Source organism: Catharus ustulatus, chromosome W (assembly GCF_009819885.2).
Source record: "Catharus ustulatus isolate bCatUst1 chromosome W, bCatUst1.pri.v2, whole genome shotgun sequence".
NCBI classification, from domain to species: Eukaryota; Metazoa; Chordata; class Aves; order Passeriformes; family Turdidae; genus Catharus; species Catharus ustulatus.
The window spans coordinates 7611538-7625040 of NC_046261.2; the positions used below are offsets into that span (position 1 = coordinate 7611538).

At 42.8% G+C, this 13503-nt stretch overlaps 1 protein-coding gene across 4 annotated transcripts in view; it reads right to left on the reverse strand.

Moving 5' to 3' along the window:
* Nucleotides 1–208: 208 nt before the first annotated feature.
* Nucleotides 209–13503, reverse strand: part of LOC117005102 (uncharacterized protein C18orf25-like) — a 60574-nt gene continuing 47279 nt past the window's right edge. For 2 of the 4 annotated variants that reach the window (XM_033076388.2, XM_033076386.1), the window contains 2 exons: nt 11094–11220; nt 4926–7297 (listed from right to left, as the gene is read on the reverse strand). In XM_033076388.2, the coding sequence (XP_032932279.1) occupies nt 7108–7297; nt 11094–11220 (317 nt within the window). In that variant the 3' untranslated portion in view covers nt 4926–7107. Of the gene's footprint in view, nt 402–4925; nt 7298–8976; nt 9039–11093; nt 11221–13503 lie in introns of those variants that run through there. The other 2 variants (XM_033076387.1, XM_033076389.1) reach the window with 2 other exon arrangements.

Below are 13503 nucleotides of genomic sequence, written 5' to 3' on the forward strand. Positions count from 1 at the left end.
CCCTGAGATTTACTGTCTGAAAAATGCTTCCTTCCCAGAAGCTGTCATTCAATTTTAATTTTAGACTGAATTACAAATCCAGAAGACTAACCAGCTCCAAGAAAAAACTTCCAAGGGGCACTTATGAATCAGTAGTCGTAAGGACCCATTTACTTTTCATAAAGTTCTTGGTATCAAAATATAGACTGGGGAGGGCTGGATCCTCATCTGCTGTTCAGTTTTAGTAAAAGGAAGACGTTCACCTTCTTTGCACCAAAGACAAAACTAATGCAGGGTTTGTCCATCACAAATTTGCATTTTGCAGGCATGCTGCTCCTTTCCTTGACAGACAGAAGGGAAACTGCATCCCTGGGATGCTCTGGAGAGAAAGCCACAGAAGCTGACATTCATAGATTAAGACCCTAAAAAGGAGAGGCAAAACCAAGTAGTATTTCAGCAAATGGAGGTGATGCATTCAGCAAAGGACACAATTTACAGATTCTCCAGGGAACTGGGGAACTAATCCACTTAATAAAAATGCTTTCAGCCCCCATTTCAAGGCAGACAAACTAAATTTTCAGACACAAAATTAATCAGCATTGCAACAAATTCACTGGGGAAAACAATACAAAATCTAACCTCTTTGTTCAGTTTTTTATCCACTCTTATTTTGCCCCTGAAATGACAATTCCCCCAAAGCCATGTGGCTCCTACATAAAAGCAAAGTGGCCCGAGCCATAAGGTGCCAAGTACAGCATGAGAAATTTTAGGCTTTCTCTTCAATGTATCCTTAAGTCTAAAGACACTGAGTATGTCTTGGTGGTGGAAAAAAAATTCAGGAGATGTGTCAGCTCTCCTTTTCCCTCATCTACAATTGCAAGACAGCAATGTTTTCCCTCAGCTGGTGATATACATGAAATAAAATCCGAGTCTGGTGTCCACCTCCACAATCACCACCAGACCCAGAATTTATATTTTCAAGCTTCACAAAAGCCAAGAACTCAGTGGGGCTGAAAACCAGCTCAATTCACTCTCATTACCCATCTTGATATTTAAAATACATGGATAAATTTCTCTCCTCTCACCATTGTGAGCCTTCTCACAGGATAAAAACATTGGAACTGAAGCAAACTCCCTATTTAGCTGGAAATATAATGAATTATTATTATTATTGCTATTTCCATATTGCCTATGAGAAGGCTAGCAGGCAGTGAGACCCTAAGTTTAGCAGAGCAGTTATACTTACCATCCTTCTCTTTGCTTGAGACTGTAAATTCCCTGGTATAATTACATGGTTACCAAATGCTGTTCAGCCTGGCACCACCTCTTGTGGTCTGCAAGGACCTGCCCAGAGCTTAATAGCTAGGCTACACATCCATTTCAAATGGCAGTAGATCTGAGTTTGTAAGCACTATCCGGCTGTGTGAGAAAATCTGAGTATGACATTGGTCTCATAGACCAGCTGGGAGCTCGTTGAAAGCTGGGAGAATGAGACAAGGGGATACAGTCAGAGAAATACTGGTGTGAAGGTTGCTCAGACACCTGAAGGATTGCCATTTGTGGGGAGATGGAGGCTGTGCAGAAACCACATGCCTAGAAGGGATCCTGCAGAACACAATGGGCTCCCAACATACGGAGGATGTGGACCTGTTGGTGCAAGTCCAGAGGAGGTCACACAGATTCTCAGAGGGCTGAAGCACCTTTGTTATGGAGGCAGGCTGAGAGAGTTGTGGTTGTTCAGCCTGGAGAAGGTGGCTCTGGGAAGACCTTTGAGAACTTTCCAGTACCTAAGGGGGCTACAAGAGAGCTGGAGAGAGACTTTGGACAAGAGCATGGAGGGATAGGACAAGGGGGAATGGCTTCAAACTGACAGAGGGCAGGTTTATATTTGGAATTAGACAGAAATTCTTACTGTGAGGGTGGTGAGGCACTAGCACAGGTTGGCCAGAGAAGCTGTGGCTGCCTCATCCCCAGCAGTGTTCAAGGCCAGGTTGGACGGGTGTTGAAGCCACCTGGTCTAGTGGAAGGTGTCCCTGCCAATTAAGGCCCCTTTCAACCCAAACTATTGTATAGTTCTATGATGGGCAGCAGCTGCTTGTTACAGGTACCTGCACATCCCCTGGCATCCCCCACCAGTGTTTACAGGGAGAAGTGATGGTCCTGCCCTGGTATGACAGATAAAAGCAAGCTTTTGCGATCAGGAAATCACTTTTACATTCTGAATGTGCAAAATTAAATGCATTACAGTGGAGAACCGTGCTGAATTTGGACAGCTGTAACCCAGATCTTAGGGCTTTCGTTTGGAGATGTGACAAAACAGGTTGATGAAAGTGGAAAGAAATCCCAAACAAATTTATATTATTTAAATAATACACCATTTTATTATGTCTTAAAATAGTTTAACCTTTATGCTATAGACTTGTTTCAAAAACCAGATCTTATCTTGCACCAAAAAAAAAATATTTTTATATATACATAAACCACTCTTTTATTATTTTTTTTCTTCAAAGACCATTAAATACTAGATGGAAAATGAGAACTAAATAATGACTGTCAAGAACAATCTACAATTTTTAACTGGAGTTGCACATTTTAAACATTTATATTCTAAGCAATGATTTGCTTTCACTATAGAAGATTCCAAGTTGACAATCCAGCAATTCAGGAACTGCTAAACCCTGAAGGGCTTGAGCCAATGCACACTAAAGTTAATGGAAAGCCCTGCATCAACTCCAGTGGGTTTTGGATCAGGCCCAAGTGCATTGGTTCTTAGCCATAAAATAGCCATCATTTCTCTTTGCTGCTGAGAAGAGCAAAATCACACAGGCACCTTTTGCTCTTATTTAAAAAAAAAAATTAAAAATTAAAACCAAATCACTTCCTAGCTATCCAGTGACTGCAGTTTTCAGATTACAGTAATTTCACGACCATAAGACGCACCGGACTATAAGGCGCACCCCCATGAGTCGACAAAATTTGCAACTTTGTAGCTCATATAAGGCGCACCGGACTATAAGGCACACTCTTTTTTTTGCCGCAAAAATCCATGCTGCGCGCAACAAAGTAACGAATTAGTAACGGAAACCCGCGATCGTGGAGTTTACTGGGAGGGGCTCAATTTGGAAACATTTTTCACAGATCGGCGTAGGCTTTCAAAGGCAGCCGCAGGCACCCTCCCCGTGCAGTGGGCCCTGGCACTCCCTCCTGCCCCCAGTGCCGGCAGGCGAGGCTCGGCGCAGCTGCGGGGCCGCCTCCCCCTTGCGGCTCTGTGCTGCCGCGGTGCTGTTCCCCCTCGTGGCGCCACGGAGCCACCGTGCCGTTCCCTCGCTCCGCTCGGCGCTCCTGCCATGCCGTTCCCTCGCTCGGCTCGGCGCTCCTGCTGTGCCGTTCCCTTGTTCGGCTCGGAGCTCCTGCCGTGACGTTCCCCCTTGCGGCTCCATTGTGCCGCCATGCTGTTGCCCCTCGCGGCTCCGCGGAGCCGCCCTGCCGCCCGTCTGTCGCTCGGCTCAGTGGCACTGCCGCCCTGGCCCCCGTCCCCGCTCGGTAGCTCGGCCGACCTGGCACCCGTCCTCGCTCGGCTCGGTGGCACGCCCGCCCCAGCCGCTTCTTGCCCCTTCCCCGCGGTCGGCGGCAGCGCCGATTCTCGCCCCTTTCCGGCGGCCACACGGGCAGCGCCACCGGTTTTCGCCCCTTTCCGGTGGCCGCACGGGCAGCGCCGCTGGTTCTCGCCCCTTCCCTGTGGTCGGCAGCAGCACCGCCGCTTCTTGCCCCTTCCCCGCGGTCGGCAGCAGCGCCGCTGGTTTTTGCCCCTTTCTGGCGGCCACACGGGCAGCGACGCCGATTCTCGCCCCTTTCCGGCAGCCGCATGGACAGCGCCGCCGGTTTTCGCCCCGTTCCGGCGGCTGCACGGGCAACGCCATTGGTCCTCGCCCCTTCCCTGTGGTCGGCAGCAGTGCCGCTGCTTCTTGCCCATTCCCCGTGATCGGCAGCAGCGCCGCCGGTTTTCGCCCCTTTCCGGTAGCCGCACAGGCAGCGCCGCTGGTTCTCGCCCCTTCCCCGTGGTCGACAGTAGCGCCGCCGATTCTCGCCCCTTTCCGGTGGCCACACGGACAGCGCCTCCACCTCTAGCCCCTTTCCGGCGGCCGCACGGGCAGCGCCGCTGGTTCATGCCCCTTCCCCGTGGTCGGCAGCAGCGCCGCCGATTCTCGCCCCTTTCCGGCGGCCACACGGGCAGCGCCACCGGTTTTCGCCCCGTTCCGGCGGCTGCACGGGCAGCGCCGCTGGTTCTCGCCCCTTCCCCGTGGTCAACGGCAGCGCCGCCGCTTCTCGCCCCTTCCCCATGGTCGACAGTAGCGCCGCCGATTCTCGCCCCTTTCCGGCAGCCACACGGACAGCGCCTCCACCTCTAGCCCCTTTCCGGCGGCCGCACGGGCAGTGCCGCTGGTTCATGCCCCTTCCCCGTGGTCGGCAGCAGCGCCGCCAATTCTCGCCCCTTTCCGGCGGCCACACGGGCAGCGCCACCGGTTTTCGCCCCATTCCGGCGGCTGCACGGGCAGCGCCGCTGGTTCTCGCCCCTTCCCCGTGGTCAACGGCAGCGCCGCCGCTTCTCGCCCGTTTCCAGCAGCCACACGGGCAGTGCCGCTGGTTCTCACCCCTTTCCCGCGGCCGCAGTGGGAGCGCCACCGCCACCGCTTTCCTGCAGCCCCTGCGGCTCTTCGCTCCCCCCGCAGCCGGCGGCTCCTCGTTCCCCCCGCGCCGGGGTCGGGGCAGTTCCCTCCCTCCCCGCTCAGCTCCTGCTGGCCGTGGCTGCCCGCTCCCGCCCCTCCTCGCGACTCGATGCTCCCGTGGCACCGCCCCCTGCTTGCAGCTCACACTTCTGGGGTGGCAAATGTCACGAATTTGTATATCAGATAAGGCGCACCGGACTATAAGGCGCACTTCCAGGTTTGGGAAAAAATTTTAGTCAAAAGGGTGCGCCTTATAGTCGTGAAATTACTGTACTCACCACCCTTTCAAATATGTTAAGAATAAGAAAAAATATGTAGTGTTTTAAATAAAAGAAAACCTGCCTCAGACTACAATACATTAGTTGTTTAAACAAACACAGTGAACAATTGGAGTAAGCTTGGTTAGGACGCAGTTGTTTTTATATAGTCACATCATATACAAACTAAAAGAGAGCTAGTTTGCATTTTTCATAGAACTACAAATGAGTCCCTGCAACTTTCTTCACAACTGATGCTCAAAAGACTTTGTGAAACAGGAAAAAGCGGTCACAGTGTGCCGCTGTTTCAAAGTTACTGTTACAAAATGTGTGCTAGCCCACTAAAACAATGGCTGAGTTGCGTGATTAAAATATAAGGAGAAAAGATTGACAGCCACTATTGATTAGAGTGTCCAAACAGCACGGGGCTTTTCCCTACTGCAGTGTGAATGGGCTCCATCCACACTCCCCTGCCTCCCTCTTTCCCTTCCCCAGAGAAAGAAATCGGTCAATAGAAGCACCACATACATTTTTCTGGCCATGTAATATATTTTTATTCAATGTTTTAGAAAGCTTGAAATTGGAATATCAATCCCTTACCTAATTGTTCTTTAAAGTGCAGTCTGAACTGTTCTGCTTTTTTTGCCTGCAGATAAAATTTTTGGAAGCCAAATAAAATTTAAAAACCAGCCAACACAAAAAGAAAACAGAACTTCCCAATTCCTCATTACCGCCTGTTCAGCCTCAAACAGTGGAAAATCTGATGATAGAGCTATACAAAATTCCCACTAGAAACATCTGGAATACAAAGGAATGTTTTAATTGCACAATAGACATTTAAAGTGAATATAATACTGTAAAGTCTAATCTTTGGTTTTTGCCTTGAGAAAGCCTCAAAATGACAGATGAGTAGCAGGAATTTCCACATACACTACAGAAACTACAGTCTGCTAAAGTAAGTAGTTCTGCTGATTTCAGTAAATATTCTGGTAGAAACTGTTTCCTGAATCATACCTGAAAAAACAATTCCAAAACCAGTATAAGAGACATGACCTAAAGCCAGGAAAATAGTATAGATCTATTTTAAAAAATAATAATTCAAAAAAATCACAACCTTAAGTTGCGATTCTGCAATACCTTTTAGGACAGAGTTTTAAGCACTTGAATGGTCCATCTAGTTTCAGCAAACTGTCCTTGATGAATGCTACACAGATGCTAAAGTGCTTTGCCAGACTGGGGTTTTGGAATTTGTTTGGGATTGGGTTTTTGAGATGGTGAATGAAGCAAATAAGCAACAGTAGAAATAAGGACTGCAAGCAAAATGTTTTGTTTCTCTCCTACTCCAGGCAAGACTCAGATTTCGGCAAAAAAATTCAGCTCTATTTAAAAAAAAGAGAGGGATGCTGGGCCTTTTTATTACTTTTTCCTGTGCTTTTGCCATAATAATCTGCTAAATCACTACTATTACTATTTTAAACCATAACAAGTCACGGGAAATGATCAGTGAAACAGTAGTCAGATAAAATACTCAGAACTGAAGAGTGCAAACTATAAATTATATTGAAAATAAAAATGCTTAAAATAAAAGCTGTTCAGTGCATATGTTATGGGCCGTTTGCATTAAAGACAGTCCCTCCTGCTGGTAAAATAACCAAATCAGTTTGAGTAAAAATACTCTTGGCCCAATTTTCAGAAGTATTAAATACCTCCAGTTCCACTGAAATCAGTGAGGACACAGCATTTCTCAAAATCACTGATGCTCACACAGCAAAACACTAACTTCTACTAACAAATTGAATATACTGATAAATTAAAAATGTTCTGAAGTTGGAGGCGGGAAAAGGTGGGTGGACATAAGTCTGCACACAGTTATTTCTTCAGATTAACACACACACATTAGTAACTGTAGATGTGTTTTAAATGTGGTGCTATTAGGTTTTAATTCTGGGAGGAATCCTTCTTTGAGAAGGCAAAAACATTTAAAATTATATTGAAATCCTTCTACATTCTTATGGAAATGAAAAAGATAATGCGTTTGAATTTTGTAATGCCAAGAAAAGAGCTTCTGAAGCTGAAGCTTTAACAATTAACTTCTGTGCCATAAAGGGGAGAAGGGGTCGGGACAGAAACAAAGGGACACTGCATTACAGTAGATATTTGTGTCTGGTATCCTCATCCAAAGTGAGGTCTACTACTTCTGGGGGTGAAGACCAGTTCTGCTGGGGAGTCACTGCTGTCCATGATTGTGTTTGCTGAGTGTTACTGTATTGTGAGCCTGAGCCATGCTTCCAAGAAGACACACTCTGAATCACACCTTCCCTGGGATGCACATACCTGTACCAAGGCAAAAATCACAAAGGATTAAAGCTACTATTGAATTCAGGAGCAAGATTCTTAGCTGCAGTGTTTTATCACTTAGGCATCTTATTAACACACCCCTTTCTTAAATGTCCTCATGGATTTTCCATTTGTAGAGTCCATGACATATTAAATACCCAGTAAACAAAGCTGAGACTAAATTTAAGCTTCGTGGTGGTGGTGATTAAATTATTTTTAATATCTGAATTCTGCCAATGGGTATAAAGTGATATTCCTTACAAAATATGTGCATGGATCCCAAGGATCTTGAAGTCTGCCCCACCATGTATAATACCATGCATTACTGAGAAGCATAGTTTCCTGCTAGCACTTGTACCCCACTGGACTTAGAAAAAAATTAAGTGAGGCTGGATGAGACAAAGAAAAGTTTATCTTTCTATATGAAACCAAACCCATGTTAAAATAAGGAGGCAATGATACTTTCATTACAATAAATTAAAAAAGAAAGCTCGTCAATTACATTATTATAGCCATTACACTTGATATTTCTTTTGGTTATCTTAACTAAAAATTACAATAATGCTGAGAAATGCTCACTGAGAACAGTACAGCCTGACTTCAGCAAAACAATGAATCTTTCCGTGATTATAGCCAATGAGACTAAATCACGTATTTAAAGATAAACACACTCAAGTGCCTTGCTGAAGTGAGGTACATACCTGCTTACTTGCACAGCATTTTTACCTATTACATTCATAGTAGATACATTATGATTGAAGTACAAGCTAATAATAATTAGTAAAAAACCCAACACAATCAAAGACCAATTTTGTTATATGATGAAGTGATGACAAGAATTTACTGGAGTCTTTAAAATGATAATTTCCACCCATAAAGCTTAAACAAACACTAGGAAAACTTGATACCTAGTGCTACAAAAATTGGTTTGTCTCTTATAAGCACTGATGGTGGCTGCACACATAAATAGGAGGTGTTTTAGCTGCTAGGATAAGCTTTTTCCATTTCTTTGTGAATGTGCAGGTACTGTATTCCAGGAACCTAAATTTTATGTCTTGCTCAAATATCCCTGACATTTACATTTCATTTATTTTTTATTTTAATTTGAGGTCATGCCATTTATTTTCTCCAGAACTCCTTAGGTTATGCTCATCTCTCTTAGTTCTCATTAGATTTTCATGAAATAAAATGAAAAATCTCATTCTTTAAGCTGTAACTTCTCTGAATATAAATGTCTCATTGCCTTCTCAGATACACTATTTAGTTTTGGATGTGATGTTTTGATGTTTAGAATGACTTTTTCATTACTTCTTCAGTCTTAATACATAAAGAACGTATCTACAAAGAATTAGCAATAAGAGACTGGAACTCTAACAAACGTATCTGATTTCTTTCTTTTAAGAAGAAGCATTTTTAAACATAACTGTAAAAATTAATCAAACAAAAAAAAAGTAATGGTGTCTTAAGTAGATGCCAAGTAATATTCTAATGATGAAAAACTGCACCAATACATTAATAATCTGAAAAACTACAAGTGATGGACAAACTACAGGATGTCATGATTCACACCAGTTCAAAAACTACATGGAATATGAAGCATGATAAAGTGCGAGCAAGAGAACAGAATCCAAACACCATACTAGCTAAACATATAAAAATACTGATCAAAAACCTAAACCTTTTCCAAAAGACAACCCTGAAGGAATCCCATTAATACTTCATAACCGCAAGCCTAGACCTGCAAAGAAATACAATTCTAAATAGGATTTCAACAAATGAAACACGTGAGTATTCAACAGAGCCAGTAAAAACTAGCCTGTGAGAGATGATAGATGGTTACATGAAGAACAAAAAGCACAAAAGTATGCTTTAAGTCTGGGTTTGTTGAAATTATTTCAGTCCATATCTACTAAAACTGGTTTTAAATGGCAATTCTGCATTTACTTGACATCTCCATTCTTGTACAAAGTAAATATTATTGAGGCAAGTGGCATGGAAAGTTTTTGAATAGGGGACCTCAAACAGAAGGGTTGTGCATACATAGTGCTAGACTGATTTATACAAACTAGTACTAGAGGATAAGTCCACACTGCTTATTATTGGCACAAAGATCCTCCAAGCCCTGGGTCTTCTGGATAAACAGGAGAGCTACTTCCTAAGGAATTAGTATCGTCCAAAAGAGTTAGCCATGCAAGGACTTCCACTATTCTAAAACCAAAGACTAAATTTCTTCCTTCAGCAACTTAAAATTTCTTTTTTTCATATTCAACAGCACTGGACTGTGCCCACACTATCTGTACAGTTTCCTGTCTGGGAAACTAGGTCCTACACACCTTCCTTCTTCCTTTCACCAAGAAAGATGTGGTGAAGGGACAACAAGGAACAGCTCTGCTTTGTCCCTCACACACCTTTTCTGACTCCAAGCATCCACCACATCCACCAGGCAGCAGAATAGTTTTTAGAGGGAGCTTCTCTGTATACTGTTTTAACTTGCTTTTATTCCACCAAATTAACACTCCATACTATATGCAAATGCCAGTCTTGTTAAACTGTTTCTTAATATCTTAAGCCAAGGAAAGATCATAGACTAAAGAGTAACATCAAAAAATGCCCAATAAGAATAACACCTGAAGCACAGCTGGACAGCTTTCTATCTGAGCTTGAGAGAAACCTCTGGTTTCCTTACCCTCCTCTACTTTGGGGATTTGAACTTGTAGTAATTATGTTGAGACAGACATGACTGGCACCAACATCAGTCCTTTATTAAAAACTTTTCATGCTTTCTTTCAGTGGACTTTTTTCAGGCAACTCCGACTCCTTTCCTCATAGGCAGCTCCACACAGCACTGACTCCTTCTGTCCTCTCTGCAAGTTTCCTTCTTCATGACTGACTAAACCCCAAGCTGCCCTTACCTGGCTGCCTAACCCTGTCTGTCCCTCACACAGCATCTTCTTACCTTATCTATCCCTTGCATGACCACATGTGCATGACCACACATCCCTTACCTCCTCACAGCACAGCCAGCAGACTCCATCCTGAACTACAGCAGACTGGGTTTCCAACTACAACTTGTGGCCAGCTAGCCCACTCTTCTATAACACCCAACCTCATTGGGCAGGCAAGGCTGTTTGTACTCCTTGGTAATCAGTACAGCTGTAATTCATTGGGAAAGATTGCCTTCTGCATTATTCTTTCAACCCATTCTCCTACGCTTACAAACTATTCTCCTGCATGAACTTTCTTGTATCTTGAAATAAAACCAAGATTCATAAAGATATGATTTTCAGTGTAAAGGGGTTATCTTAAGATATAAGCTATTGAAAAGTTAATAGCATTTTTGCAACTACTGGTTAATTGAAGTGGAAGCTGATTAAATGCTTAAAGCTAATATTTTGAAAGGAAACAAGAACCTATATAAATATTTTAGTTTCATTATTTGCATATTCACACTATGCCTTTAAAATCTGAATTCCTGATATCTATACATTTGGTATCTCAATATTTGGTACTTTATACTACATACCTTTAGCCTGTTAATGTTTGATATAGAAAGAATCATAAGCTTAGGAATACTTATCAAGTTGGTAATGTTCTAAAGAAAAATACATTCTGATATCACCATGACCAGTGGAATAGAAAAAACAGGTGCAACATTTGCTACCTTTAGGGCATCATACATGGATGGATAACTACAGCAGTGAAAGTCAGTATTTCTTTTTCTTTATTACTTTTGGCAATACAGATATTCTGCTAAAATGAAATAAATATTAGAACAAGAAAAAGGAATTCATACCTGGCATGTTCCTGAATGCCAACAATCTCTACTTCACTATCAGAAGAGGCAATATTAATTTCTTCATTGGTCTGGGCATTACTTAAAGATATTTTGTCACTTGCAAGGAATCCTGGATCCAAATGACCTATAGATGAGGAAAATGCAAATACAGCCAAATGTTTAACAATTTACATGACTCAAAAATCAGCTGAAAAAGGAATTTCCCAAGTGAAAAAAAAACCAACCTGAAACACTGCAAACGGAATTTTTTTTAGATTAGGTTATCCAACTTTCTGTTTATCACCTGATACAGGATGACTACTGGATTTATCCAGTTTCAATAGCTCCAGTAATGGTGTTATCACACAAATGTGAACCAAGTCCAATTGTTGCATCAAGAATATTCAATGTAATTAGGATTTTCAGCTGTTATTTTACAACACTGTTGAGTTCAACTGCGCCTAAACCCCTTTGAAATAAAGAAACAAGACCATCTAATGCAAATAAATCCAACTCAATGATACTGTGACAAATAAAACCTATAGGCTGGACATAAATATCACACACTGAGGAAAATTTTACTTTTTTCAATAGGGGAAGCCAGTCAATGAAAAAAAGAAAAAAACCCCACAACAATAAACCCATCAGTTTCTGGCTGTGCTGCTTCACACATCTGCTCTAACATTATTACAAGGACTTGTAAAAAAAAAAAAAAAAAACCTCTGTTTTTCTCAGGTCCCATATATAGCAGTGTTTTTTTATTAGAGTTCCTCAATGATATCCAGTTCCTCAATCTGTCCTCTCTAAATACTAGGAAGGTTCTTAACCCAAATTAGTGAAGCTGTGTTGGGACATATTAAATAATACTTGCATGGAAAACACAAACCAGACCAAATTATTTCTTTGACAGTAAATAAATTATTTTTAAAATAAAAATAAGATTTCCATTGAAAAGGACAACTTCTATTTTTTTTAATGTTTTTTTTAGGGAACAAAAAAAAGACAATTACTTCTACTGTCCTTTAGCAGTAACCTGGGAGATGCTGGGCAGCCTTGAAGCAGATGACACTATCTACTTCTTGGAACCACTCACTCATCTATATTACACAAGGAAAGAATCAGTAGTCAAGCAGGAAATTTGAGAGGAGGTGAATATATTATGTATATCTAGTTTGAGTAGACACATCTTCAAAGATGAGAGGATGTAAGGGTTTTACAGTGAGGAAAAGTTTAAGACTGAATGAGCTCCTTCCCTCCCTCATGACAGTGGAGGGAAGAAAAAAAACCAAAAATGAAACTAGAAGAGGTTGAAAAAGGTTAGAGCAAAAATTTTACTGAAATAAAATAGCAATAAATATAACAATAAAAAAGCAAATTGTAAAAAGGGAGTGGTTAAACCAACAAAAGCAAGGCATTAATGCCATTTTGGGGTTTGCCTTTTTTTCTTTTACACGTTCTCTGTAATCTTTGCATATATATTTGTAGCTCTGTAGCCTATTATATTAGTGGCTAGTTTTCCCAGTACTTTTCCATGGCCTTTCCCTATACAGAAAGAAAAAAAAATTCCAGAGCTCCAAACTCTGGGGGGTGCAAAACCACTATGCTATCTTGGTTCTTCCCGGGAACCAAGGTTGAGAACAATTCTTCGAGATGCATTTCAATGGACAAATCATAGCTAGTGCCAAAGAGGAGACTCCAGAGAAGGGGCCTGACCTGGGGGGGAATTGCATCACCACTTGTCCTCCTAATTGGTGCTTTTTATCAATTATGCTAATTTCCTAAAACCTATAAAAATGTACTTACCCCTGGCGGGGGGGGTTGTGGACATCTTTCCATAACTGCTCCTGAAGGCCTTCAAATAAAGATCTGCTCTTATATTACCTCCTTACTAAAATTATCTCAAGTTTCATTTCCAGGTTGGGAAAAAGGCAACAGTATCATGTGCCCCCCCCCTAAATAAAGAAAAGGTGGCAGGGGCTTACATAGCAATTCCAATAGGGGATAGGGAGTGCTGGTGCTGCCTGGAGCAGCTCCAGACCTGCAGTGGAGGTTTTCCTGCTCTGTCTCTGCAGCAGTGGCAGTGTCTTTCCCTGCTGAGTTCAGTTTGACACCAGGTTCCTGCACTGCCACACTGGGGGTGTGTGTGGGGGTTGGTTCTGCCACCTCGCTGCTTCTTCTTACTACCTCACTGGACTCCTTTTCAGCTCAGCTGGACTCTCTCTTGGCTTGGCTAGACTCAGTGCTATTGCTCCAGGTCACTTGATCACCCTGAAGGGGGGGGAAGAATCAGTCCCATGGTGAACCAAAAGCTGCACAGCCCTGCCTCTGCTGGTCTCAGCTGCATCACAGAGCTGTCACTTTGGCACCAACCCCCGGGAGCATCATTGATGTCTTTCCTCAGCCCCTCGTTCTGCAAAAGCCTCCTGGA